The 25463-nt window shown below is 42.3% G+C and overlaps 1 protein-coding gene across 3 annotated transcripts in view; it reads right to left on the bottom strand.

Annotated features, from left to right (window-relative positions):
* The window catches only part of TESK2 (testis associated actin remodelling kinase 2), a 117403-nt gene extending 92463 nt beyond the window's left edge, over positions 1-24940 (bottom strand). For 2 of the 3 annotated variants that reach the window (XM_037906706.2, XM_043521300.1), the window contains exons 1-2: positions 24675-24940; positions 9863-10173 (exon numbers count right to left, since the gene is read on the bottom strand). In XM_037906706.2, coding sequence (XP_037762634.1) covers positions 9863-10084 — 222 coding nt within the window. In that variant the 5' untranslated portion in view covers positions 10085-10173; positions 24675-24940. The remainder of the gene's footprint in view (positions 1-9862; positions 10174-24674) is intronic. The other variant, XM_037906703.2, reaches the window with a different exon arrangement.
* Between the last annotated feature and the right edge of the window lie 523 nt (positions 24941-25463).

The following is a 25463-nucleotide window of genomic DNA, read 5'->3' as shown; positions in this document are numbered from 1 at the left end:
GCTGTTTGAGCCGAACACATGTAGCTAGCCCCGGAAGCAGCTCTAACTGGGTCCCACTGCAGTCTTATACATAGCATGGCCCTTCAAAATCAGGGTTAAGATAAGTTAGCAGGGCCATCAGGGGAGAGGGAAAGAAGGGTTAGAATGGACGGAAGTTTGCAATGAGTTCTATGAATAGAGGACTCCATAACTGTCAATCCTGCACCTTAAATGAACATTAAATTCAGTTAATGGTTTGAGGCTTTTACTAGATGAGCGTTGAAAGGTTTTTCTAAAAAAGTATGTTTTTAAAACAGATGTACTTTATAGCAAGATGTAAGACTCCTGACAGATAAGTAATATTTAGTACTTATGCTATGCATTTATAACAAAGAAAGATGGTGTAAATACAGACACCAGGAGCATGAACATCTATTAAACCCAGAACCTCCAGCACCAAAAATACAGGAGTCTACTACCTGATCTAAAGAAAATTCTCACTTCTGTTAAGACTCTGGGTCACGGTATGGCTTACAGTTAAGAGCGCCAATCTCAGGTCAGACTCTCAAAAAAGATAGACACCCCAAACTGGTGGTATATCCTATAATTAGATTTCATAGAATCATTGAATAACAGAGTTGGAAGGGACCACTGGAGGCCATCTAGTCCAACCCCCTGCCCAGAGCAGGACCAATCCCAACTAAATCATCCCAGCCAGGGCTTTGTCAAGCCTGACCTTAAAAACTTCTAAGGAAGGGGATTTCACCAAGCCCATAACAAATGTGCACTCCTGGACTACTATGTTAGTCTTACCTTGGAGCCACGGACAGTCCCCTTCAATTCTCCAGCCCCTCTTTACCATTCAGACAACATGAACTTTATGAGGAAAGGTTACTAAAACCAAAATTCACCACACATTAGGTTCTTCCAACCCCAAAGGGTCAGTCACTCACTCCAGGTCAATGGATACGCCAGATCTCACACCAAAAACAATGCTGACAGCCAATTTCTTTAGTAAAATAAACTAAAGATTTATTAGCTAAGAAAAGAAATGAGATGTATTGAGAGGTTAAAGCAAGTAAAATATATAACAGGTGGGTTAGAGTTTGTAAGTCCCCTAACGCCCCTACTTTACTTGCGCTATATTGATGACATCTTCATCATCTGGACCCATGGAAAAGAAGCCCTTGAGGAATTCCACCATGATTTCAACAATTTCCATCCCACCATCAACCTCAGCCTGGTCCAGTCCACACAAGAGATCCACTTCCTGGACACTACAGTGCTAATAAACGATGGTCACATCAACACCACCCTATACCGGAAACCTACTGACCGCTATTCCTACCTACATGCCTCCAGCTTTCACCCTGACCACACCACACGATCCATCGTCTACAGCCAAGCTCTGCGATACAACCGCATTTGCTCCAACCCCTCAGACAGAGACAAACACCTACAAGATCTCTATCAAGCATTCTTACAACTACAATACCCACCTGCGGAAGTGAAGAAACAGACTGATAGAGCCAGAAGAGTTCCCAGAAGTCACCTACTACAGGACAGGCCTAACAAAGAAAATAACAGAACGCCACTAGCCATCACCTTCAGCCCCCAACTAAAACCCCTCCAACGCATTATTAAGGATCTACAACCTATCCTGAAGGATGACCCAACACTCTCACAAATCTTGGGAGAAAGGCCAGTCCTTGCCTACAGACAGCCCCCCAACCTGAAGCGAATACTCGCCAACAACCACATACCACACAACAGAACCACTAACCCAGGAACCTATCCTTGCAACAAAGCCCGTTGCCAACTGTGCCCACATATCTATTCAGGGGACACCATCATAGGGCCTAACAACATCAGCCACACTATCAGAGGCTCGTTCACCTGCACATCCACCAATGTGATATATGCCATCATGTGCCAGCAATGCCCCTCTGCCATGTACATTGGTCAAACTGGACAGTCTCTACGTAAAAGAATAAATGGACACAAATCAGATGTCAAGAATTATAACATTCATAAACCAGTCGGAGAACACTTCAATCTCTCTGGTCACGCAATCACAGACATGAGGGTCGCTATCTTAAAGCAAAAAAACTTCAAATCCAGACTCCAGCGAGAAACTGCTGAATTGGAATTCATTTGCAAATTGGATACTATTAATTTGGGCTTGAATAGAGACTGGGAGTGGCTAAGTCATTATGCAAGGTAGCCTATCTCCCCTTATTTTTTTCCTACAAACCCCCCCCAAGACGTTCTGGTTAAACTTGGATTATTGCTGTGCACATTGTAAGATGAGCTATTGCCAGCAGGAGAGTGAGTTTGTGTCTGTGGTTTTTGGAGGGGGGGGGGGGGTGAGAAAACCTGGATTAGTGCTGGAAATGACCCACCTTGATTATCATGCGCATTATAAAGAGAGGTTTCAAAGAGGGATGGGCTATTACCAGCAGGAGAGTGAGTTTGTATGTGTGTGTGTGCTGGGGGGGGGGGGGGGGGGGGGGGAAGGGTGAGAAAACCTGGATTTGTGCTGGAAATGGCTCTACTTGATGATCACTTTAGATAAGCTGTTACCAGCAGGAGAGTGGGGTGGGAGGAAGTTTTGTTTCATGGTCTCTGTGTGTATATAATGTCTTCTGCAGTTTCCACGATATGCTATGCATCCGATGAAGTGAGCTGTAGCTCACGAAAGCTCATGCTCAAATAAACTGGTTAGTCTCTAAGGTGCCACAAGTACTCCTTTTCTTTTTACACGTATACAGTTTGTGGACAATACCAAGCTGGGAGGAGTTGCAAGTACTTTGGAGGAGAGGATTAAATTTCAAAATGATCTGGATAAACTGGAGAAATGGTCTGAAGTAAATAAAGATGATATTCAATAAGTACTCCATTGAGGAAGGAACAATCAGTTGCATACATACAAAATGGGAAATGACTGCCTAAGAAGGAGTACTGCTGAAAGAAGTCTGGAGGGTCATGCTGGATCACAAGCTAAATATGAGTCAACAATATAACACTGTTGCTAAATAAATAAATAAATAAATAAATTTAAAAAGCAAACATCATTCTGAGATATATTAGCAGGAGTGTTGTAAGCAAGACACAAGAACTAATTCCTCTGCTCTATTCTGCGTTGATTAGGCCTCAACTGGAGTATTGTGTCCAGTTCTGGGTGCCACATTTCAGGAAAGATGGAGACAAACTGAAGAAAGTCCAGAGAAGAATAACAAAAATGATTAAAGGTCGAGAAAACATGACTTATGAGGGAAGACTGAAAAAACTGGATTTGTTTAGTCTGCAAAAGAGATGACAGAGGGGACAAGGTAGCAGTTTTAAAGTACAAAAAAGGTTGTTACAAAGAGGAGGGAGGTAAATTGTTCTAATTAATCTCTCAGGATAGTACAAGAAGCAATGAGCTTAAATTGCAGCAAGGGCGGTTTAGGTTGGACACTAGGAAAAACTTCCTAACTGTCAGGGTGATTAAGCACTGGAATAAACTGCCTGGAGAGGTTGTGGAATCTCTGGCACTGGAGATTTTTAAGAGGAGGTTAGACATACACCTGTCAGGCATGGTCTAGATAATCCTTAGTCCTGCCACGAATCCAGGGGATTGGAGCAGATGACCTCTCAAAGGTCCCTTACAGTCCTACGTTTCTATGAAAATGGCTTTGGGGACCCGTGTGTATTCGCTCAGAATTCATCAGTCCAGAGATACAGGATCATGCCCAGTGTTTATTCTGATAGCTGTCTTCCCTGGAAAGCAATCTGGCATATAATCCCACCACAGCATGGGTTTGTAGATTTCCCATTGTTGAATGTAAGGACCCATGCTTTGAAGTTAGCATGCTTATCATTTACTGTTCTAAGGCTTCTGTTCCAGTTATGGGCAATCCCATTGCAGACACATATATAATGCATTTAGATACACCCACCCAGACAAACTTTCTTAATTTACAGGAACAGAGATAGCCAGAAACAATCCTTCATTAGTTTTCATGCAGTATTACATATTAAATAAATTCTCTTCCTAATGCTAACACACCTTTTGATTTAGAGCTAACTAACTGTAATGTAAATCAACAAGTTTCAGATGAGTGAAGAGAATAACATTAGCATTTCACTAGTTTTCAAGTATTTAGGGCAAATGTAATTATCAGGCATATGCCATGTATATGTAATGTGATAACATCCTCATTTGTTCTATTCTAATAAGTGAATTGGCTTGAACACACTATGACCTTTTAACATTTCTTTTCTTTCTATTCGCATGTGAGTGAATTAGCCTGCTGGGGAGATTTTTCAGAGTAGCAGCCGTGTTAATGGGTATCCGTAAAAAGAAAAGGAGTACTTGTGGCACCTTAGAGACTAACAAATTTATTAGAGCATAAGCTTTCGTGAACTACACTCCGATGAAGTGAGCTGTAGCTCACGAAAGCTGGGGAGAGTGACACACTGAATAATGGAACAGGTATTAGAGGCCTCTCATTTTTGACAGGTTTCAGAGTAACAGCCGTGTTAGTCTATATTCGCAAAAAGAAAAGGAGTACTTGTGGCACCTTAGAGACTAGCCAATTTATTTGAGCATAAACTTTCGTGAGCTACAGCTCACTTCATCGGATGCATACCGATGAAGCTCACGAAAGCTTATGGTTAGTCTCTAAGGTGCCACAAGTACTCCTTTTCTTTTTGCTCTCATTTTTGATGCTACAAGTCCCATGTTTGGCCGCACCAATAACCATGGCATCTGAGAGGATTCAGCCACCAGATCATATGGCCACTTTACTTTCAAAATAAAAGAACATTATGAACTCATGAGATCATGGAATTAGAAAGCGAAACTGATTAGTCCTTTGCTTTTACTCAAAGAACGTACACTGTTATTCATGGATTCAGCAAGAGGTGCAAGAATGTGCCTATAATATATATATATATATATATATATATATATATATATATATATATATATATATATATATATATATATATATATACACACATACACACACACACATATACACACACACATATACACACACAAAAATAAAGCATGAACAAAATAAATTACAAAATTTACTTTCTTTTTAGTTCTACGTATAAGAGAACTACCAAAGATTGACAAACTTTCTGTATAAATTATAAGGAAGTCACATAGCCAGACTGCACTGTGTGTATGTGTATCTAGTATGTATTAGCTTAGACCTAAAGAAGAGCATTCACAAGGACTTCCTTTAAGTGACATTTAGGGCTTGTCTACACTTACATTTTATAGCGCTCTAACTTGCTGGCTCGGGGGAGGGCAGGGGGGTAAAAAATCACCCCCCTGAGCGCAGCAAGTCTGAGCGCTTTAAAGAGCGAGTGTGGACAGGCTCCCATCGCTCAGAGCTATTCCCCTCGAGGGGGTAGATTACCAGGAGCGCTGTAATAAGGATTACCAGGAAAAACTAATATGTCTGAAGATTATATCTTTTAAATTAATCTAGAAGGGTATAAAATGCCAGTATGACATAGAATATACTGAAACCTCAGCAGATTGCTCAAGAGCAACATTTTAAGCTAAATATACGGGATTCAACTGATAAAGACTTAAAGGATAGGAATGTAATTAATGCCAGTCAATCTGGTTTTATGGAAAATAGGTCTTGTCAAACAAACCTGATCTCATTCTTTGAAGAGATTACAAGTTTGATTGACAAAAGTAACTGCATACATGTAGTGTAGACATTTGTAAGGTGTTTAACTGTCAACATTAACTGTTTCACTGAAGATCATTTTAGCAAGGAAACCCAGCTAGTGTGCTTATCCCACAATCCCAATCTACTTCTCATTCCTTCCTGGCTTCCAAAACCCTCTATTGTCCCTTCATAGCTCCCAAAACTCCAGAATCCCTAGTAACAGGTTCCATAGGACAGTTCGTTATGTCGTCAATACAAAAATCTTCCGCACATTGGAAACTGAAAATTCATGGACAGAGTGAATTACATAGAATCAATATTAAAATAAACGCCCCAGGGCATTCTGGGCTGGTTGTATTACTCATACTGTATTTTGGTCAGAAAAAAGCCTGATTTTAAAATTCACCCAAAGCGGCTGAAGAATTTCCAGTCTGTCACAGAATTCAGGAGCCTTACCACAGAGTTTAGGTACAGCTTGCTGCAGAGTACATAAGGCCTTGTATAAAGCTAATAGCACAAAACACTTTTTGCAGAAGGAGCTCTGAACAGAAGACAAATTAATTGTTCACTTCAGTCTTACTGTATTATATAATGAACAGTGTGTGTTTCATAGTGTAGGATTTAGTTTCAGTGTCTGACGCACATCTCCCCCACCATTAAATTATAGCTCTATCAGTACTTGAAGGTCTTGCCGTACACTTGCCTCCTAGCTGGAAACTTAAAACTTGTTTTATTAATAAAAGATTTTTCATGTCTAGCCGAATTTGAGAACAGTCCTTCATGTTCTGCACAGGCCTGTGGAGTCTAAGCCAGAAGCCAATTATTAGCCAACTACTTCTAACTATACCAGCTATTTCAGTATGACAGCTCAGAAAAATATTAAGCTCTAATTTCATATTATATGATGTTAAGGATGCAAGAATTGCTACACTGCTGGCTAATAATATGCCAGATTAATACTCCATGCTGTGTAAACCCCAAAACACATCCATCTGGATTTAAATAACTTGTCACTATTGAGTATCAGAGGGGTAGCCATGTTAGTTTGTATCCACAAAAACAACGAGGAGTCCGGTGGCACTTTAAAGACTAACAGATTTATTTGGGCATAAGCTTTTGTGGGTAAAAAAACCCACTTCTTCAGATGCATTGGTCACTTAAAAGCCCTTAAAGTTCCACTAGAAATTTTTTCTGCAATTATAGGAAGTGTGTAAAACAAGAATTCAATAGTGCATTAAGATTTGCCCGGGCACACAACCATTAATAGAAAACAAAACCAACATGTGTTGTACTTGCTGCTAGTTATGTTTTTCTCATGATTTTGCATTAATAGGTGTTATACATAAAGGTACTTTCTTTTAAACTAGTATTTATTACAACCCCCATTTTAACAGCAAGCAATTGCATCCACTGTGATGGACTGTACTTGGAAAAGAATTTTTTCAACTAATCACAGAAATTAGACATATAAAATGAACTGACCATATTGCAACCATTTAGCCTTTCAAAGTATCCCTGGTTGTGTTACAGATACAAAGCCTACTTAAAAACAAACAAAAGGAAGTATTTTTTCACACAAAGCACAGTCAACCTGTGGAACTCCTTGCCAAAGGATGTTGTGAAGGCCAAGACTATAACAGGGTTCAAAAAAGAACTAGATAAATTCATGGAGGATAGGTCCATCAATGGCTATTAGCCAGGATGGGCAGGGATGGTGTCCCTAGCCTCTGTTTGCCAGAACCTGGGAATGGGTGACAGGGAATGAATGGATCACTTGATAATTACCTGTTCTGTTCATTCCCTCTGGGGCACCTGGCATTGGCCACTGTCGGAAGACAGCATACTGGGCTAAATGGACCTTTGGTCTGACCCAGTATGGCCATTCTTATGTTCTTAATCCAATGTTTGATGAATACTTCAGAATGGTGTCACCAAAGCTCTTATTTCATACAATTTCATTAAGCTAGAAAGTTGTATTTTCTACCCACTCACAAAGCTGCCTCAGAAAAAAAGACTAGAATTATCTTGGATTTTTCTTGACTTTGATTTTCCACCTTAGAGACTGCATACCAAGATGAACTTCTAGTCCTTTGAACCATGAAATTGTCTCCATACTGGACATACATCAAGAAACTTAATATGAAATCAGAGCACCAGTGAACTTAGGTTAATCACACAGGTGGCCCTACTGACTTCATAGCAGAGCACAAACTTACCACCCAAGTAAGCACTAAAACTGCATCACAGGATATCATCTTAAAACATTTCTCATCCCTTTTGCTCCACAGTAATTTTGGGGGGGAGGGGGGAGAGAAGAGAAGAGAATGTGAACCAGACTCCACCATTTTGGCATCCTTTACTCCCTGCAGATGATCTGCCGTCACTTCTGGAGGAAAAGATCCCAGAGATATTACATTTTAAATCCAAATCACCACCATAGGTCAAATGCGTGCCTAATGTAACACGCTCATTCAAGAGACTGACTCTGCAGTGGAGTTACAAGTTAAATACCTTTGACAAAGGACTAGAGAATGTCAAGCACATTGATTGTCAAAAACCAAGCTCAGTGGCAGCCACTATTTGCCTTCACTAAACTGTATATGGAAGCAAAGATCTTCCGTGTGGCCTGTCATGATAAGATCATCTCTTGTAGAAAACTAAAGCAGCAGATCAACTAGCACATATGCTGATAATGTATCCTTCCTCTGCCCACACCTTGCTCCTAACTGCTCCCACTAAATCCCTCACCCACTTTTGTTTCCTGACATTCTTCCATACTGCCTCTTCCACCTGGAACATCTGCCTTCTCCGCCTCGTGAAACTTTTCCCATTAAATCCATCAGTATTGGCTGGTAGATTAAGAACAATCAATTTAATCTAAAAAGCCTGTTTGCACAGCACATACAGGGCCTGCCGGAGATTACAGTAGCTCCTAGAAATGCAAACAAGAAACAGCATCATTCTGTGTACCGTTACAACATGAATTCACTTTCTCCAGTTACTGAGAGGCTACTCCATGCAGTGCTATGCCTTAGCACCAGAAGCAGATAGCTACATATGGAGTGTTGAACATTTCTGGGCAAAGAGGTGTAAACAAAATTTAAAAATCATAATTTATGTAACATAACCTTTATTTTATATTTGTAATTTAAGCACTTAACCACAGAATTAGGAGCTTTTACAATTTTAAAATATACAGTACAAAAGAAATGTTACATCACTAATGTAACATCTGGAAATGCTATATCTCATGTCACAGAGATGTAAGTACAATTTGGACTATGACTTTATTCAAAGCCATAAAATTGGGGAAGGAAGCCAATAATCTCTGCAACACCTTAAAGTCTAAAAGTCAATGCATTTATCAATTCCCCTATAGCAAAGTTAAGAGCTTTAAAAATATTTTACTTGGTCTAATACCTAGCAAAAATCAAAATGGATATAAACCTTACTAGAAGAGCCAGAACGGCAGAACACTGCTGACACAAACTTGAGATTGCACAATCTCATCTTGGCTTTACAGTTTGGAAAGTCAGTAGATGCTGTAAACACTGAGAAGAAGCAGGTGACTGCCACAACCGCAGATCTGCTCAAAGAATAAGAGATTCTTTTTATTGAAAAATTGAATAAGAAAAAGAAAGCAGGGAATGAAGAGATGGAAACAGAAAAGAGGAGGAGGGTACAAAGGCATTGTGCAATAAACTACAGCATGTTGTTTCAAATTCCACAATTATGTGCCAACATCACATGTCTACTTCTCCTGTTAGGAAGCAAAGAAGATCAGCAACCTGTACTAAAGAAACAAATGCACTTCTGTAGGCCCAATTAGAAAGCCAAATGGAAAACATCCAGACCACAGGTTCCCCAGCGTATAAGAGATAAATATTTAATGTGTGCATGCATTGAATAAAACATAGATAAGAAACAAAAAGCCAATCCAAAAATTTTCCACCATTTCCCACATCCTCCTCTGCAACTTTCCTAAAATAAATGACACACCATATTGTAAGTGGTTGGGGAAAACGTTTATGCTACTTGCGAAGATCCCCACCACTCACCCACCCCTAGGCAAAGCACATACAAAAACTTCAGATGATTAACAGACCAGGAGAGGCCCCCATTCAGAAACGAGAAAACAGCCTCTGTACAAAATACTGCATCATCGACTTGAAAGAGGAGAATCAGTAAGGTTAGCCACCCACCTTGAACACCTCAGAGAAGAAACCGGAGCCTATTTTCTCACAGGTGAAGTCATCAAGACGTGTAAGTCTGGAAAAGGCACTTATCAGGGCTCTGTACGAAGAGGTCCAAACTCTCCCCACCTGGGACACAGTCCCGTCACCTCCGCCACCCCCATCAAAGTCTTCAATGCGCTCCAAGCGTGGTGGAAATCCTGCTATTGAATTCCGCTTACTTCGATCCATTATGGAAAATAAAAGGTTCCTTTTGAAAAAGGAAGGATCGTCTCACATCTTAGGTGCTTAAGTAGTTTTTCTTCTGCTTTGGTGGGATGCTAGAAAACAAGAAGAAAAACACTTCATTAGCTACTACTATCAGGGACATACCCAAAAAGAGTCCAACTCTTCAGTCACACCTCTTTAGCCTGACAAATTTAACTCTCATTAGGAAAAATAATCAGAATCCTAGTAAGCGTACAAAAGGGAACAACATAGAGATGGACTGGACCGCCTAAAATGGCCTTTTCTGTCTTTAGATTCCAGAAATACCTTATATTTCTGGCTATAAGATTAAAGAGACACATACTGAAAGTATTGGGCCCCAAACACAGTAAGAAAAATCCTTCTATTCCTACACAAGGTTTTTTTTTTTAATTAGTCAAATAAAATACATTCTCTATTTCACTAAGATTTTTTTAATACTGCAGTAACTCCTCGCTTAACGTTGTAGTTATGTTCCTGAAAAATTTGACTTTAAGCGGAACGATGTTAAGCGAATCCAAGTTCCCCATAAGAATTAATGTAAATGGGGGGGGGGGTTACGTTCCAAGGACAATTTTTTTCACCAGACAAAAAGTTATATATATATGTACAGTATACATATATACACACACACTATACATGTACAGTATACCTTTTTTCACAATTTAATACAGTACACAGCAATGACGATTGTGAAGCTTGGTTAAGACGGTGGAGTCAGAGGGTGGGATATTTCCCGGATAATGCCTTAGTGCTAAATGATGAACTAGCACTCAACTGAGCCCTCAAGGGTTAACACACTGTTAATGTGTCCTCAGACTCTTCAAGGCAGCACAAATGGAGGGAGGGGAGACAGCATGGCAGACAGAGGCACAGAGAGAGAGAGTGTGTGTGTGTCCCCTTAAAGTGTCTAAGTATACTGCCTTTTTAACTAGATCAGGAATCTGAGCCAGACACTACTACCAGCAGCCCCCTCCGTCCTGAGCCCTGTCATGTTTCCCCCTCCCCCCACCCCCGTTCTATGGAGATGGGGTAAGCAGGGTGCAGGAGCAGGGGGGAGGGACACCCTGACATTAGCCCTGCACTTCCCTCCTCCCCAGCAAGCAGGAGGCTCCCAGGAGCAGCTCCAAGGCAGAGGGCAGGAGCAGCACATGGCCATAGGGGGAGGGGCAGCTCAACTGCCAGCAACTGATAGCCTGCTGGGCAGCTGCCGCACAGGGAACTTAGGGGAGCGGGGAGCTGATGTGGGGGCCGACGGTCCACCCAGGTTCCAAGCCCCCACCAGCTAGCGCCAACAGGCTGCTCTTTCTGCAAGCAGTGACAAAGCAGATGGCTGCCAAACAACATTATAAGGTAGCACTGCACAACTTTAAATGAGCATGTTCTCTAATTGATCAGCAACGAAACAGCGTTAACCAGGACAACTTTAAGTGAAGAGTTACTAGACTAGTTTTAGGGACCCGATGAGAAAAATAATGTTTTATGCTTCACCATACTAGAGTAACAGTTAATGAACACTTCCCATAATCCTGCTGCCATCACAAGAAAACCACTCTGCGCTAAGACTTGACTGAGGATCCCTGGACCAAAAACAGCATGTCAAGGTTCCTTCCCCACTCTGAACTCTAGGGTACAGATGTGGGGACCTGCATGAAAGACCCCCTAAGCCTATTCTTACCAGCTTAGGTTAAACGCTGCCACCACCAAAGTGTTACACAAAGAACAGGGGAAATGCACACTTAGAAACGTCGCCCCCCCCTCCAAATATCCCCCCAAGCACTACACCCCCTTTCCTGGGGACGGCTTGATAAAAATCCTCACCAATTTGCATAGGTGAACACAGACCCAAACTCTTGGATCTTAAGAACAATGAAAAGCAATCAGGTTCTTAAAAGAAGAATTTTAATTAAAGAAAAAGTAAAAGAATCACCTCTGTAAAATCCGGATGGTAAATACCTTACAGGGTAATCAGATTCAAAACACAGAGAATCCTTCTAGGCAAAACCTTAAGTTACAAAAAGACACAAAAACAGGAATATACATTCCATTCAGCACCACTTATTTTATCAGCCATTTAAACAAAACAGGTTTCAGAGTAGCCGCCGTGTTAGTCTGTATTCGCAAAAAGAAAAGGAGGACTTGTGGCACCTTAGAGACTAACCAATTTATTTGAGCATAAGCTTTCGTAAGCTACAGCTCACTTCATTGGAGCTGTAGCTTTTGAAAGCTTATGCTCAAATAAATTGGTTAGTCTCTAAGGTGCCACAAGTCCTCCTTTTCTTTAAACAAAACAGAATCTAACTAGATTGCTTACTGACTTTTTACAGGAGTTCTGACCTGCATTCCTGCTCTGGTCCCAGCAAAGGCACCACACAGTCAGAGAGAACCCTTTGTTCCCCCCCTCCAGATTTTAAAGTATCTTGTCTCCTCATTGGTCATTTTGGTCAAGTGCCAGAGAGGTTCTCTTAGCTTCTTAACCCTTTACAGGTGAAAGGGTTTTTCCTCTGGCCAGGAGGGATTTAAAGGTGGTTACCCTTCCCTTTATATTTATGACACAGCACAACGTCAAAATCAGATAAAGGACGATCTTCATTAGCTGTCAGTAGCAGCACCTACATCCTTTATTCAGGTTTCCATACACTACAACTTCAGAGCCAACACCCTTAACCTGTAAAAAGAATGAGGAGTACCTGTGGAATCTTAGAGACTAAAATTTATTTGGGCATAAGCTTTCATGGGCTAAAACCCACTTCATCAGATGCATGGAGTAGAAAATACAGTAGGAAGATATATATATCACACACACACACACACAGAACATGAAAAGATGGGGGTTGCCTTACCAACTCTAATGAGACAAATCAATTAAAGTGTGCTATCATCAGCAGGAGGAAAAATCACTTTTGTAGTGGTAATCAGGGTGGCCCATTTCAAACAGTTGACAAGAAGGTGAATAACAGCAGGAGGGGAAATCAGCATGGGGAAACAGTTTTTAGTTTGTGTAATTTAGTTTGTAAATTGTGTACTTTACATGGATGGGTCATTACACAAACTAAAATCTATTTCCCCATGCTAATTTTTCCTCCTACTGTTACTCACACCTTCTTGTCAACTGTTTGAAATGGGCCACCCTGATTACCACTACAAAAGTGATTTTTCCTCCTGCTAATACTAGCACACTAATTGATTTGTCTCATTAAAGTTGGTAAGGCAACCCCCATCTTTTCATGTTCTCTCTCTCTCTCTGTGTATCTTTCTACTGTATTTTCCACTCCATGCATCTGATGGAGTGAGTTTTAGCCCACGAAAGCTTATGCCCAAATAAAATTGTTAGTCTCTAAGGTGCCACAAGTACTCCTCGTTCTTTTTGCTGATACAGACTAACACAGCTACCACTCTGAATCCCTCAACCTGTGTAAGTTATCACAGGCTATGTCTACACTACCGCGATAAGTCAACCTACACTACACAACTCCAGCTATGTGAATAACATAGCTGGAGTCGACATGCCTTAGGTCGAGTTACCACAGGGACTACACCACAGGGGGTCGACAGGAGAAAATCTCCCGTCAACTTACCTTACTCTTCTCGTTGGGGGTAGAGTACAGGGGTCGACTGGAGAGTGATCTACAGTCGATTTGGCGGGTCTTTACTAGACCTGCTAAATCGACTGCTGGTGGATCGATCTCAGAGCTTCGATCCCTGCCATAGTGTATACCTGCCCACAGTTCCACTGAAGTCAACAGAGCAATGACAGTTGAAGATTTAGCCCCAAGTCTATTATAACATCAATGATGTTCCCACTCAAGGTAAAGTTCCAGAGTGGTTTTGGGGTTTTTTTCTTTGTTTATTTAAAGCTACATTAATTTACATTCAATTCAAAATACAGAAAATAAATTACTGTATGTTTGCCAAGTAGAATAGGAAAAAACACCAGTAAGGGATTTTTTTATTTTTTATTTTTTTTTTTTTTTTTTTTAAGAGGACAGTGAAGTAATCAGGATGACTCTGGAGACTACCAAACCAAACTTGCACTGGCAAACTTGACAGGTGGCCGACTTTTTTGTTTAAACCTTTAGGCTCACTAGGTTGTTCATCTTTTCATATTTAACTGCTTATTTACAGCAATTCAGTGTGTCCTTGGAGAATCTGAGTTCATCACAGAGTGAATAGACTTTTAAGGGTAAAGAGAAGGAAAAAAGGGGAGCCTGAAGCAGAAAAAACAGTGATCTATATTGAAAAGTGGACAAGTGAAGTCACTAATGAGACAAGGAACAGATGAGGCAGTTGTACTTCTATTTACACAGATGTAGGAGCCCTAAACCTGAAACAGTTACAAATGCCAATTTAAAAATAGTCTATTGAGTTTTAAAGAGCATTTCAAAAAAACAGAGGCTCACCAGCTGTCCCTTGGACACACAGGAATATTGTTTATAAGCATGTTTTGTATGCAATGCATGTCTTAGTTCATAGATGTTACTTCAGTGCCAAAATGCCAACAAAACAGATGGTAACCCCTTTTCTGTTCAATAGTGAACTTTACTTTGCAATGCCAAACAACATTCAGGTTACACTCTCAAGAAAAAGGAAAGAAGCAGTTACAGAATAAAAAAATATGTTGCATTGCTCAGGTACCTACCACTTATTTGACTAAGTCCTTGAAAATCAGGGAGAAAGTATTAACAACATTGGCTAGGGATTGCTTGATCTCCACAATGCAGGATATGGTGGTGGTCCTATAGAACTCTATAAACACTTTCCTAAGCTGAATTTACCATGCAAATTCCCATAGCATATGCAAGCTGACCACACTTGGGTTCTGTGCTCATTGACTATCATGCTGTGGTGGCCCACTGATACGCAGGAGATCAAGGCTCAATTTCTAACCTCATATTCTTGCTCTGAGAGCTGTTAGGGTCTGGAAGTGCTACAGAAGCAGCAGCATGGGCATGACGTCTGGCATCACTGCAACTGATAAAGAACAGCACCGATGCCTCTGAAAACCATCCCCTCCTGAGCCATAATAAGGATGATGCCCCGACACAATTTCTGAGATAGGTTAAAAAATAAATAATAACAACTCAGTGCTCCAACTGAGATCTGAACAAACATTTTGTTGATTATTTAAAGAAGCACTAGGAAAGTAGATGAAGAGGAAGGTGCTCAAGAATAGTGAACAAGGTGCAGAGGAAATGCAACAACAACTCATTTATATTTCCTATTCAGACAGAGTCCATCTTTGGAGAAGGACTAGGTAAAATAGAACTAGTGGAAGGCACAAAGTTGGGGTATGACTTATTTATGCTGCAGTCACATCCATAACGTGGTAGGTGCTTTCTCAACAGAGGATTGTCACAGTTCCTGCCCCAAAGGGCTTACAATCAAAGCCCCACTCCTTCAGTGGATTTCACACGAAGTAAGCCCCTGAATTTGCACAAGTTATGTCTACACTGCAATTAGACACCTGCGTCTGGCCCATTCCAGCTGACACGGGCTCCCAGGCCTTGAGCTAAGATGCAATTTGTGGTGTAAATGTTGAGCTCGAGCTCTGGGGCCCTTGCAGGGTCCTAGAGCCTGAGCTGCAGTCCAAGCCCAAATGTCTACACCAATTAAACAGGCCCTTAGCCCAAGTCAACTCGCATGGGCGTCTAACTGCAGTGCAGACATACCCACAGAGCTCTTCAGACTTCAGTCAGGCACCACTTGGGCACAGGGGTCCATCCACTGGAGTTCCTCGCAGGCTCAGGGACATGGTTTGTTAAGTTCATAGGTGAAACTGTGTGTGTGTGTGTAAAAATAAAAGATACAGGAAAGTACTGTTGTCCCCTATGCTAGCAATCATCAAGCACAACAGATGTGATGTTTGATCAAGCAGGAGAGAAACAGGAAAAAACCCACAAGCAACTGGGTACAAAAAAAAACCCTGAAAATTCTGTGAACAAAATCGAACCAGAGGTAAAAGGAAAAAAAAAAAAAATCAGTCTCTCACTATGCTTTCCCTATTAGTTTGTTCTTTTAAAAAAAGAACTACACATGCACCATCCTTTATTACTTGAAATCACATAGACCTTCTCTAAGTTCGTCATGTAAGTCCCACACTGAAAAATTAAAACCTCAAAAGTTTTACCATCTGAATTCTCAAGTAACCCATTCCTTCATCTTGGCCAGCTAAAGCTAGTCTAATTTCCAGACAGTTACTCAGTGCAAAAAATACCCATGGAAATTGCTAGGGTAGGAATTGTATTAGTCTCATTTTCTCACTAGGTTTGTAGATGCAGTATTAGAAAGAGGAAAAATTTAAGCAGGAAGCATTCCAAACAGGCCTAGTGTCATTTTGGCCAATTACACTAATGATCACATTCTCAATTAAATCATCCAGGGTTTAACTAACTGTCTAGTAAGTCTGACGTACTTTAATTAACCATAGCAAGTAGTAAATTAAAGTGCACTGAACAGAATCCAAAACAATCCCGTTGCAAAACCAGAGCATTTTTAATATTAACGTTCAGCCTGGAAAACTGTTCAACTGTACTCAATAGCCTATTAAAACACTGAACATGCTAGAAGTGTTTTCTGCTTAACTGCTGGCTTTCAAACTCCTGTCTTTGACATTCTTATACATTTGGTGAGGGTAGAAATACCCAAACCCAAGTCAGCGTCTTTAGGTACGGAAATATCTACAATATCTGTCTTCCAGAATGCTTCCTTGCCTTGCCCAACCATCTATCATTTTGCTAAAAAAGACACTGTCTAGGTATCTTAAATTATTTTTTTTTAAATTATGTATCAGTTCAAAGTCTTTTGGAAGCCTGAACTGAATTTTTTTTAAATAACTACAACATTTGCCTCCACTGCATGAATTCACCAGTTTATTACTGTAGGGTTGCTTACAAAAGATTGTAGAATTTGTTTGTATTTATTTCACTTGAGCTTTGAGTTTACAGACATAAGCTTTTGTTTCAAAAACATCGACAGAAAAGCCCATTATGTCACATCGAGTTACCTCCCAGGGCACTTGCAAGGCAGTTCAAAAGACTATATAACCCAGTGCTTTGCATTTATTTCTTTTCAAAGAGATAAAAATAGGTCAAGTTTCAGGCCTCCCACCTTGACAGTGTCCCTTTAATGCCTCAAGACACAAAACAAAGTCTCTCCCAAATAAACGGGTTCAGGCCTGTCTCTACTACAAGATTCAGGCAAGTTTAAGCATGTGCACATTTACACACGTCAATCTTAAAAAGACAATTTCTACTAGAAAATTGCCTGCTCTCTCTAACTACACAGCAGCAACCATTAACTACATGTCTATATATTACACACATAGAGGACTTGTCGCTCGGCATCTAGCCTGGAAAGGAGAAGATCTGGTAGGTGCATGTTATTAATTTTAAAAGGTTTTCCAAAGAATGAGATGCCCAAGCTTTGACACAAGACATCTGCCAAATGTTAATCATTCAAGCTCCCAATTCTAAAACCGTGTTCCTGATCCAACTTCAATCCACAGTGCTATCAGAACATACAAGAAGCAGGTAGCCAAGGGTCACTTAGCAATGTTATCTATAAGGGAAAAAAGCGATCTCTGTACAGGGGGTCAAAATTCACACATCAACTAAGTCAAAAGAAGTGCATTCTGAAGATCTTGGTTCCCTAAATCTACGAGAAGTGGAAGGAGGTAAAGCATAAGAGACCAAAAGAGCTCAGAACCTGGAACTCCAGAATTCTGTTCCCAGTGACTGTCACACAGGGAGTCATTCTCTATGCCTGATTTTCCCAGTATGTAAAAGGAAAATAATATTGGCCATCTCACCAGGGGCGGGGGGAAATCAGGCAAAGTTCGTACAGCACTAAGGCCTTACCCAACTCCCTCTGAAGTCAATGGGAATCTGTAATGGGAAATAGACTGGGCTCTGGGGAACTTTTCTACACTAGGAAATTACACTGGGTTGGCTGACATGACTTAAAATACATAATGTGGACAAGAGCTGTCACATTTAACCCAAAAGCACTTGTCTACACTGAATGTTATACATCATGTTAGTTAATGCGTTCTAATACAATATAAATTTCCTAGATCAGACAGCCCAAGGATATTTCCTCTCTCGTCACCTCAGCTGCCTCCATAGATGACATGGGGATGCATGTCATTCCCATCCACTTCTTGTTTTGCAGCAGAGTCCTTAGCTATGGGAACACAGACACAACTACCTTTGCAAAGATTTAGCAGTGACTTCTTCCCTATGCATCACCACACGTAGCCCAAACATTTGTCCACAATATTAGTGGTCCACATCTGTTAGTAAAGCATAATTAATTGCATGTCAAACCTGGAAATATGGTAGACTTAACATCAAGAACTGAGAATGTTGCTCCAGTGTCAATGAATTTCCATAGGCTGCCCCTGACTGTACAGCTACAGAAGTTTGTATAGTGTAGTGGATTCAGCATGAAACTAGAAGCTGGGAGTTCAAGAGTGCTAATCCTTGCATGGCCACTGACTTGATGTGCCATTTCAGCAACTTAACTGCTGTCTCTTTTCCCTCACCCCCAAATCAGTAAAATGATGATAATATCTACCTTACTCCTTCACACGGGGCTGTGAGAATTAGTTCTACTTTCAAAACACTGTAAAACCACTAAAGTGCAAATATACACAAGTGCCACCATTAGCTCTATAGGACATCAGACATTTGGCCCTGATGAACGCAGGATATTGAGCTTCGAACAAATGCTAAATCCTGGATTTTTAATTTTACATTCATATTATATTTCTCTGATCTTCGTTGTTCCTGAAAGAGCCACTTTCTGACTCTACCCAATGCTATTATAATGTATGCTTTCCACAAAGAGACCACAAGTTCCTCAGAAGCGACCTGCATTACCCCTGCTCCAGAGACTGTCAGTTGGCTAAACTGCGTGGTAGTTTGTGATGCCAATACACCTCCAAAAGAGGCTGAACTGAAACAAACCTCTCACCTAATTTGTGAATCCAGACAAGTCTGAATTCAGTAAACGGGACTGACTGGTCCTTAACCCCTTACACAGAACCTAGGATTCAAGCCCAAGTACAATGGTCACAAACACTTTTAAGGTTTCAGAGTAACAGCCATGTTAGTCTGTATTCGCAAAAAGAAAAGGAGTACTTGTGGCACCTTAGAGACTAACCAATTTATTTGAGCATGAGCTTTCGTGAGCTACAGCTCACTTCATCGGATGCATACTGTGGAAACTGTATGCATCCGATGAAGTGAGCTGTAGCTCACGAAAGCTCATGCTCAAATAAATTGGTTAGTCTCTAAGGTGCCACAAGTACTCCTTTTCTTTTTGCAAACATTTTTAAGCATCTAACACTCATTCAGGAAATGTAAATACAACAACAACCCTGAAATACTAAATGCTTTGTCCTTAGTGTTCCTGCCAATAACTTCTAAGGTCCATTTAATTTAACGGTAACCCCATTAAGGGACCTGGTAACCACCTGCAGTCCCCTGGTTGTAACAGTTCCACTTTGTAGCATACACAAGACCTTATGCTAAGCAGACTAAAGACAGGTATATGATTTGCTTTAGCTTGGTTACAACACATGGTTGCTGTATTTAAATAATCCATTTCAGGCAAGGTACATATCCCTTTTGAGAGGCAGGAAACGTGAGCTGTCTAGAAGGCATAATGACCCGTTTGTCCCTCCCTACACAAAGCAGCATAGATAGTGCAGAGCCCAGAGCAGTACTGAGAGGAAGTGGCTTTTGCCTCCTGGATTCTGGAGTTGCTGGGGCTTCCTTAGGCACAACACAGGTTAGGGTAGCCCTAAATAATGCCCTGGAGGCCAAGACCCATAATAGTCAAGGCCTAGGAATGCATTGGCCATATCCCTTCCCACCCCTTCACTAGGGGCTATCCCCCTCTGCATTTGGAGTATTCTCAGGAAATAGGAAGCAGCTTTCAGATACTTTGCCGCCCCTTCGCATCAGCCAATACAAATGAGCCATAAGGCATTAAAGAATCCAGCACAACAAAGGCAGGAACAAAAGATAAAGAAACACTGGGAAAGATAAAATGAAGAGATGTACCGGTACGTATCCCCGAGTGTAAAAAGGGCAGAAACACAAGGAATTTTAGGTTATTCCCATTCATGAGGGATAATCATTTTAACTTTTATTTTTCAATGTACAGAACAGAAACATAAGATTAAAATCTCTCCTAACATTTCAGCCACAGAGAAAATAAGAAGCTGGCTGAAACAGATGATTTTACTTAATGTCACAATAATCACAGAATATCAGGGTTGGAAGGGACCTCAGGAGGTCATCTTGTCCAACCCCCTGCTCAAAGCAGGACCAATCCCCAACTAAATGATCCCAGCCAGGCCTTTGTCAAACCTGACCTTAAAAACTTCTAAGGAAGGAGATTCCACCACCTCCCTAGGTAACGCATTCCAGTGTTTCACCACCCTCCTAGTGAAAAAGTTTTTCCTAATATCCAACCTAAACTTCCCCCACTGCAACTTGAGACCATTACTCCTCGTTCTGTCATCTGCTCCCACTGAGAACAGTCTAGATCCATCTTCTTTGGAACCCCCTTCCAGGTAGTTGAAAGCAGCTATCAAATCCCCCCTAATTCTTCTCTTCCGCAGACTAAACAATCCCAGTTCCCTCAGCCTCTCCTCATAACTCATGTGTTCCAGTCCCCTAATCATTTTTGTTGCCCTCCCCTGGACTCTTTCCAATTTTTCCACATCCTTCTTGTAGTGTGGGGCCCAAAACTGGACACAGTACTCCAGATGAGGCCTCACCAATGTCAATTAGAGGGGAATGATCACGTCCCTCAGTCTGCTGGCAATGCCCCTACTTATACATCCCAAAATGTCATTGGCCTTCTTGGCAACAAAGGCACACTGTTGACTCATATCCAGCTTCTCGTCCACTGTAACCACTAGGTCCTTTTCTGCAGAGCTGCTGCCGCCGAGCCATTCAGTCCCTAGTCTGAGCGGTGGATTGGATTCTTCCATCCTAAGTGCAGGACTCTGCACTTGTCCTTGTTGAACCTCATCAGATTTCTTTTGGCCCAATCCTCCAATTTGTCTAGGTCCCTCTGTATCCTATCCCTACCCTCCAGCGTATCTACCTCTCCTCCCAGTTTAGAGTCATCTGCAAACTTGCTGATCCTCCAGATCATTAATGAAGATATTGAACAAAACTGGCCCCAGGACCAACCCTAGGGGCACTCCACTTGATACCAGCTGCCAACTAGACATGGAGCCACTGATCACTACCCGTTGAGCCCAACCATCTAGCCAGCTTTCTATCCACCTTTTAGTCCATTCATCCAGCCCATACTTCTTTAACTTGCTGGCAAGAATACTGTGGGAGACAGTGTCAAAGCTTTGCTAAAGTCAAGGAACAACACGTCCACTGCTTTCCCCTCATCCACAGAGCCAGTTATCTCATCATAGAAGGCAATTAGATTAGTCAGGCATGACTTGCCCTTGGTGAATCCATGCTGACTGTTCCTGATCACTTTCCTCTCCTCTAAGTGCTTCAGAATTGATTCCTTGAGGACCTGCTCCATGATTTTTCCAGGGACTGAGGTGAGGATAACTGGCCTGTAGTTCCCCGGATCCTCCTCCTTCCCTTTTTTAAAGATGGGCACTACATTAGCTTTTTTCCAGTCGTCCGGGATCTCCCCCAATCACCATGAGTTTTCAAAGATAATGGCCAATGGCTCTGTAATCACATCCGCCAACTCCTTTAGCACTCTCGGATGCAGCGCATCCGGCCCCATTGACTTGTGCTCTTCCAGCTTTTCTAAATAGTCCCGAACCACTTCTTTCTCCACAGAGAGCTGGTCACCTTCTCCCCATGCTGTGCCCCCCAGTGCAGTAGTCTGGGAGCTGACCTTGTTTGTGAAGACAGAGGCAAAAAAAAGCATTGAGTACATTACCTTTTTCCACATCCTCTGTCACTAGGTTGCCTCCCTCATTCAGTAAGGGGCCCACACTTTCCTTGACTTTCTTCTTGTTGCTAACATACCTGAAGAAACCCTTCTTGTTACTCTTAACGTCTCTTGCTAGCTGCAAGTCCAAGTGTGATTTGGCCTTCCTGATTTCACTCCTAATGCAGACTTGGCTTTTATATACTCACATAGCTGAAACACATAAAGCATGCCTTCAAAAGCACGCCTTGAAAAGCACAGGCAATTTAGTTATTTAGCTTGTGGCTACAGAGATCACAGAAATTCTGCATATCAACTATTTACGACAACTATAACAACAATAAAGAACATTGTTTATTTAGCATGGTAGGTATGCAATAAAAAAGTCACAGGTCCCTGTGACAAGAAGCTTACAATCTAAATCAGACATAACACAGGGAGGCTAGACAACAGATGGGGATAGTGGGAGGGATACAAGTGACCAATCATGAGATATACTTATTGCTACATATGCAGTTTGGTTAGTTCCTTTTTTATAGTATATTAAAATCTGGAGAGAGAATGAAGGCCAGAGCAGAGGTCAGTTTACATAATTTACATTTTCAGAGCTCTACACAAATATTACTGGTTTTCCCCCCTAAAAGAGTGTCATTTTTGCATTCATTGCAAAACAGTGACCTGTAATAATCAGTTGCATAAAGAGCCACAATTATAAACATACATGTTTCAATGCAGTGGATCTTGTAATAGTAAAACCTTTTCATTATTATTATAAAGGATAATGTTTTAAGTTACAGGCACTGCATACTTTCAATGTTGGTTAATTTCATTTTTTCCATGTGCCTCCCTATATTATGCACTGAAGCAAGAAATAGGGATCCTCATTTCTCCCCCATCCCATCCCTCAACCCTTCAGAGTAGAAACAGGTGATCCACTGGCACAAGAATGGCTTAGCACAATGAATTTAAAAAGACAGCATACACTTTCCATCAAGTGTTGGACAATGCCACAAAGATCAGCAGTACAAACTAAACATGTTTTATATGCAGCTGTTTACATGAAGCCAGAACTAGTGCAGGTGGAATTATACAGCAGATGTCTGTGGCCAGGCAGTAAGGGCCAGACAGCAGTCACACACCTTCTATTGATTTAGCAGATTATACAACAATACACACATTTTCAAGCCAAAAAGACTTAGGAACATTCACTGGCATGCCAGACCTTCCCATAAAACACTTCTGGAAATGGCCCAACTTGATTATCATACACTTTGTAAGGAGAGTGATCACTTTAGATAAGCTATTACCAGCAGGAGAGTGGGATGGGAGGAGGTATTGTTTCATGGTCTCTGGGTATATAATGTCTTCTGCAGTTTCCACAGTATGCATCCGATGAAGTGAGCTGTAGCTCACGAAAGCTTATGCTCAAATAAATTGGTTAGTCTCTAAGGTGCCACAAGTACTCCTTTTCTTTTTGCGAATACAGACTAACACGGCTGTTACTCTGAAACTTTTCTAAAGTTATAAATTCCAGTGCATCATTCCATGTGCAGATTATAAATTTACTGATCCGCAGACTGAGATGCTAGAAATCTGATCTCTGATTATGAAAAATGATTACTACTTCAGAGGATATGTAAAGTTCATTTTTAAAGAATAGTTCATATATTATCCTAAATAATGGTTATAAGTTTCAACCTATTACCATACATAAAATACAAATAAAAGTCTCAGAGAACTCAGGATAAGATACAAAAAACAATTCCATCAAACAACAACTGCAATTGTTTCAACTCGCAAGACTCAGTATTCAGCTGAGCACTTAAAAGTTCCACACTAACTGGAACGGCATATACTAAGAATTATCATTTAAATTTAAAAAGCATCTTTTATCTGAAAACCACAAAACAAATATATAAACATACACCTGCATGGCCGACTCTGTCATTAACAGAAGTTTGGAGACTAACCAACTTATTTGAGCATAAGCTTTCGTGAGCTACAGCTGTAGGGAAAGAACAACAGAAAGGAATACTAACAGTGAAACCCACACCAAGGACGGCTCCGACGAACCCTCCCCTACCAGAATGACTGGATTTCTGTTCCTACCTTAGTTAGCTCCTTAAGGAGCTTCCACTATAATGCTACGGATTTTAATAGCACCTTTCATCGAAATATCTCCGCGCAAACAGATCCACGTGCACCTGGTTAACCAAACCCAGTATTATGGCTTTCGGCAGCAGACTGCAAAATAACCCGTGGGGACAAGCTGCTCCCCGGGGCCCACTGATCCTCACCCGCCCCCCCCCCCACGACATGCTGCTCTCCCCCCCCACGACATGCTGCTCTCCCCCCCCACGACAAGCTGCTCTCCCCCCAAGCTGCCCCCCACGACATGCTGCTCTCCCCCCCAAGCTGCCCCCCCCACATGCTGCTCTCCCCCCCAAGCTGCCCCCACGACAAGCTGCCCTTCCCCCTGCTCCCCCCCCAATCTGCCCCAACCTCCTGCTCCCACGCCGCGTGACGAGCTGCTCCCTCCGGCTGCAAGATCACCCCCCAGCCCACCCCCGCGCCCCCTCCAGCCCGCCCCGCGGCTCCCCCGGCAGCGGCAGCAGCAGGGACCCGAGCGGCAGCTCCCCGCGCTCACCTGCAGCGAGGCCCGGGCGGCAGCGGGGCCCGCGCGCCGGCAGGTCTCTCATCGCCGCGTCCCGCGCCGGCACCCCCGGCCCCTCAGCGCCCAGGGGAGGGTCTGTGGCCCCCGCCGCACGCGAGGGGGGGCCATGTGGGGCGAGCCCCCCCACCAGCAGGGCCCAAGGGGAGGGGCCGCTGCGCCCCCGCCTCACGCCTTGACCCCCAGCCTCCACCCCGCCAGCGCCTCGCGTCGGCCCAGCCCCCCTCGCCTCAACGCCACTGCGGGCCCGCCTGCGCCCGAGCCAGCCAGGCCCCGACTCAGGGGGCGGCCCCGATCGAGGAACGCCACGGCGTCCAATCGGCACCGCTGGATGCTTGATGGACAGGCCCGGCTGGACCAATCAAAGAGTTCCCCCTGATGGTTGGACAAAATTATTTGATTGACAGCCATCTCGGCCGTCCACAATGAAACGCAAAAAAGCTTTGGCAACAGCCGGACCCACTGGGAAGTAAGGGAAGGAGAAGAAAATGGGAGGGAATAGAGGGGGCGTTGCTAGGGGCGCCTCAAACCGATTGGCCAGCTGATTCAACTGAAGGAGAGGTGTAAATAAAAGACTGTCCAATGAGAGTGAGACTGATGGTGATTGACAAGTATGAGAGCCAATTAGAAATTATTTCTGAGGTGAGTGGCGTGAAGCTGTCAACAGGGCCCGTGCATCGATGGCGCGGGAGGGAGAGTGGGAGGGGTGATGGGTGAGAGCCTGGTCCGGCGCCGTGGTGCGAACGGGACCCAGCATGCATTGCG

The sequence above is a fragment of the Chelonia mydas genome, chromosome 8 (genome assembly GCF_015237465.2).
Source record: "Chelonia mydas isolate rCheMyd1 chromosome 8, rCheMyd1.pri.v2, whole genome shotgun sequence".
Taxonomy (NCBI): domain Eukaryota; kingdom Metazoa; phylum Chordata; order Testudines; family Cheloniidae; genus Chelonia; species Chelonia mydas.
The sequence above is the reverse complement of the archived record's forward strand: the minus strand, read 5'-3'. Positions and strand labels throughout refer to the sequence as shown.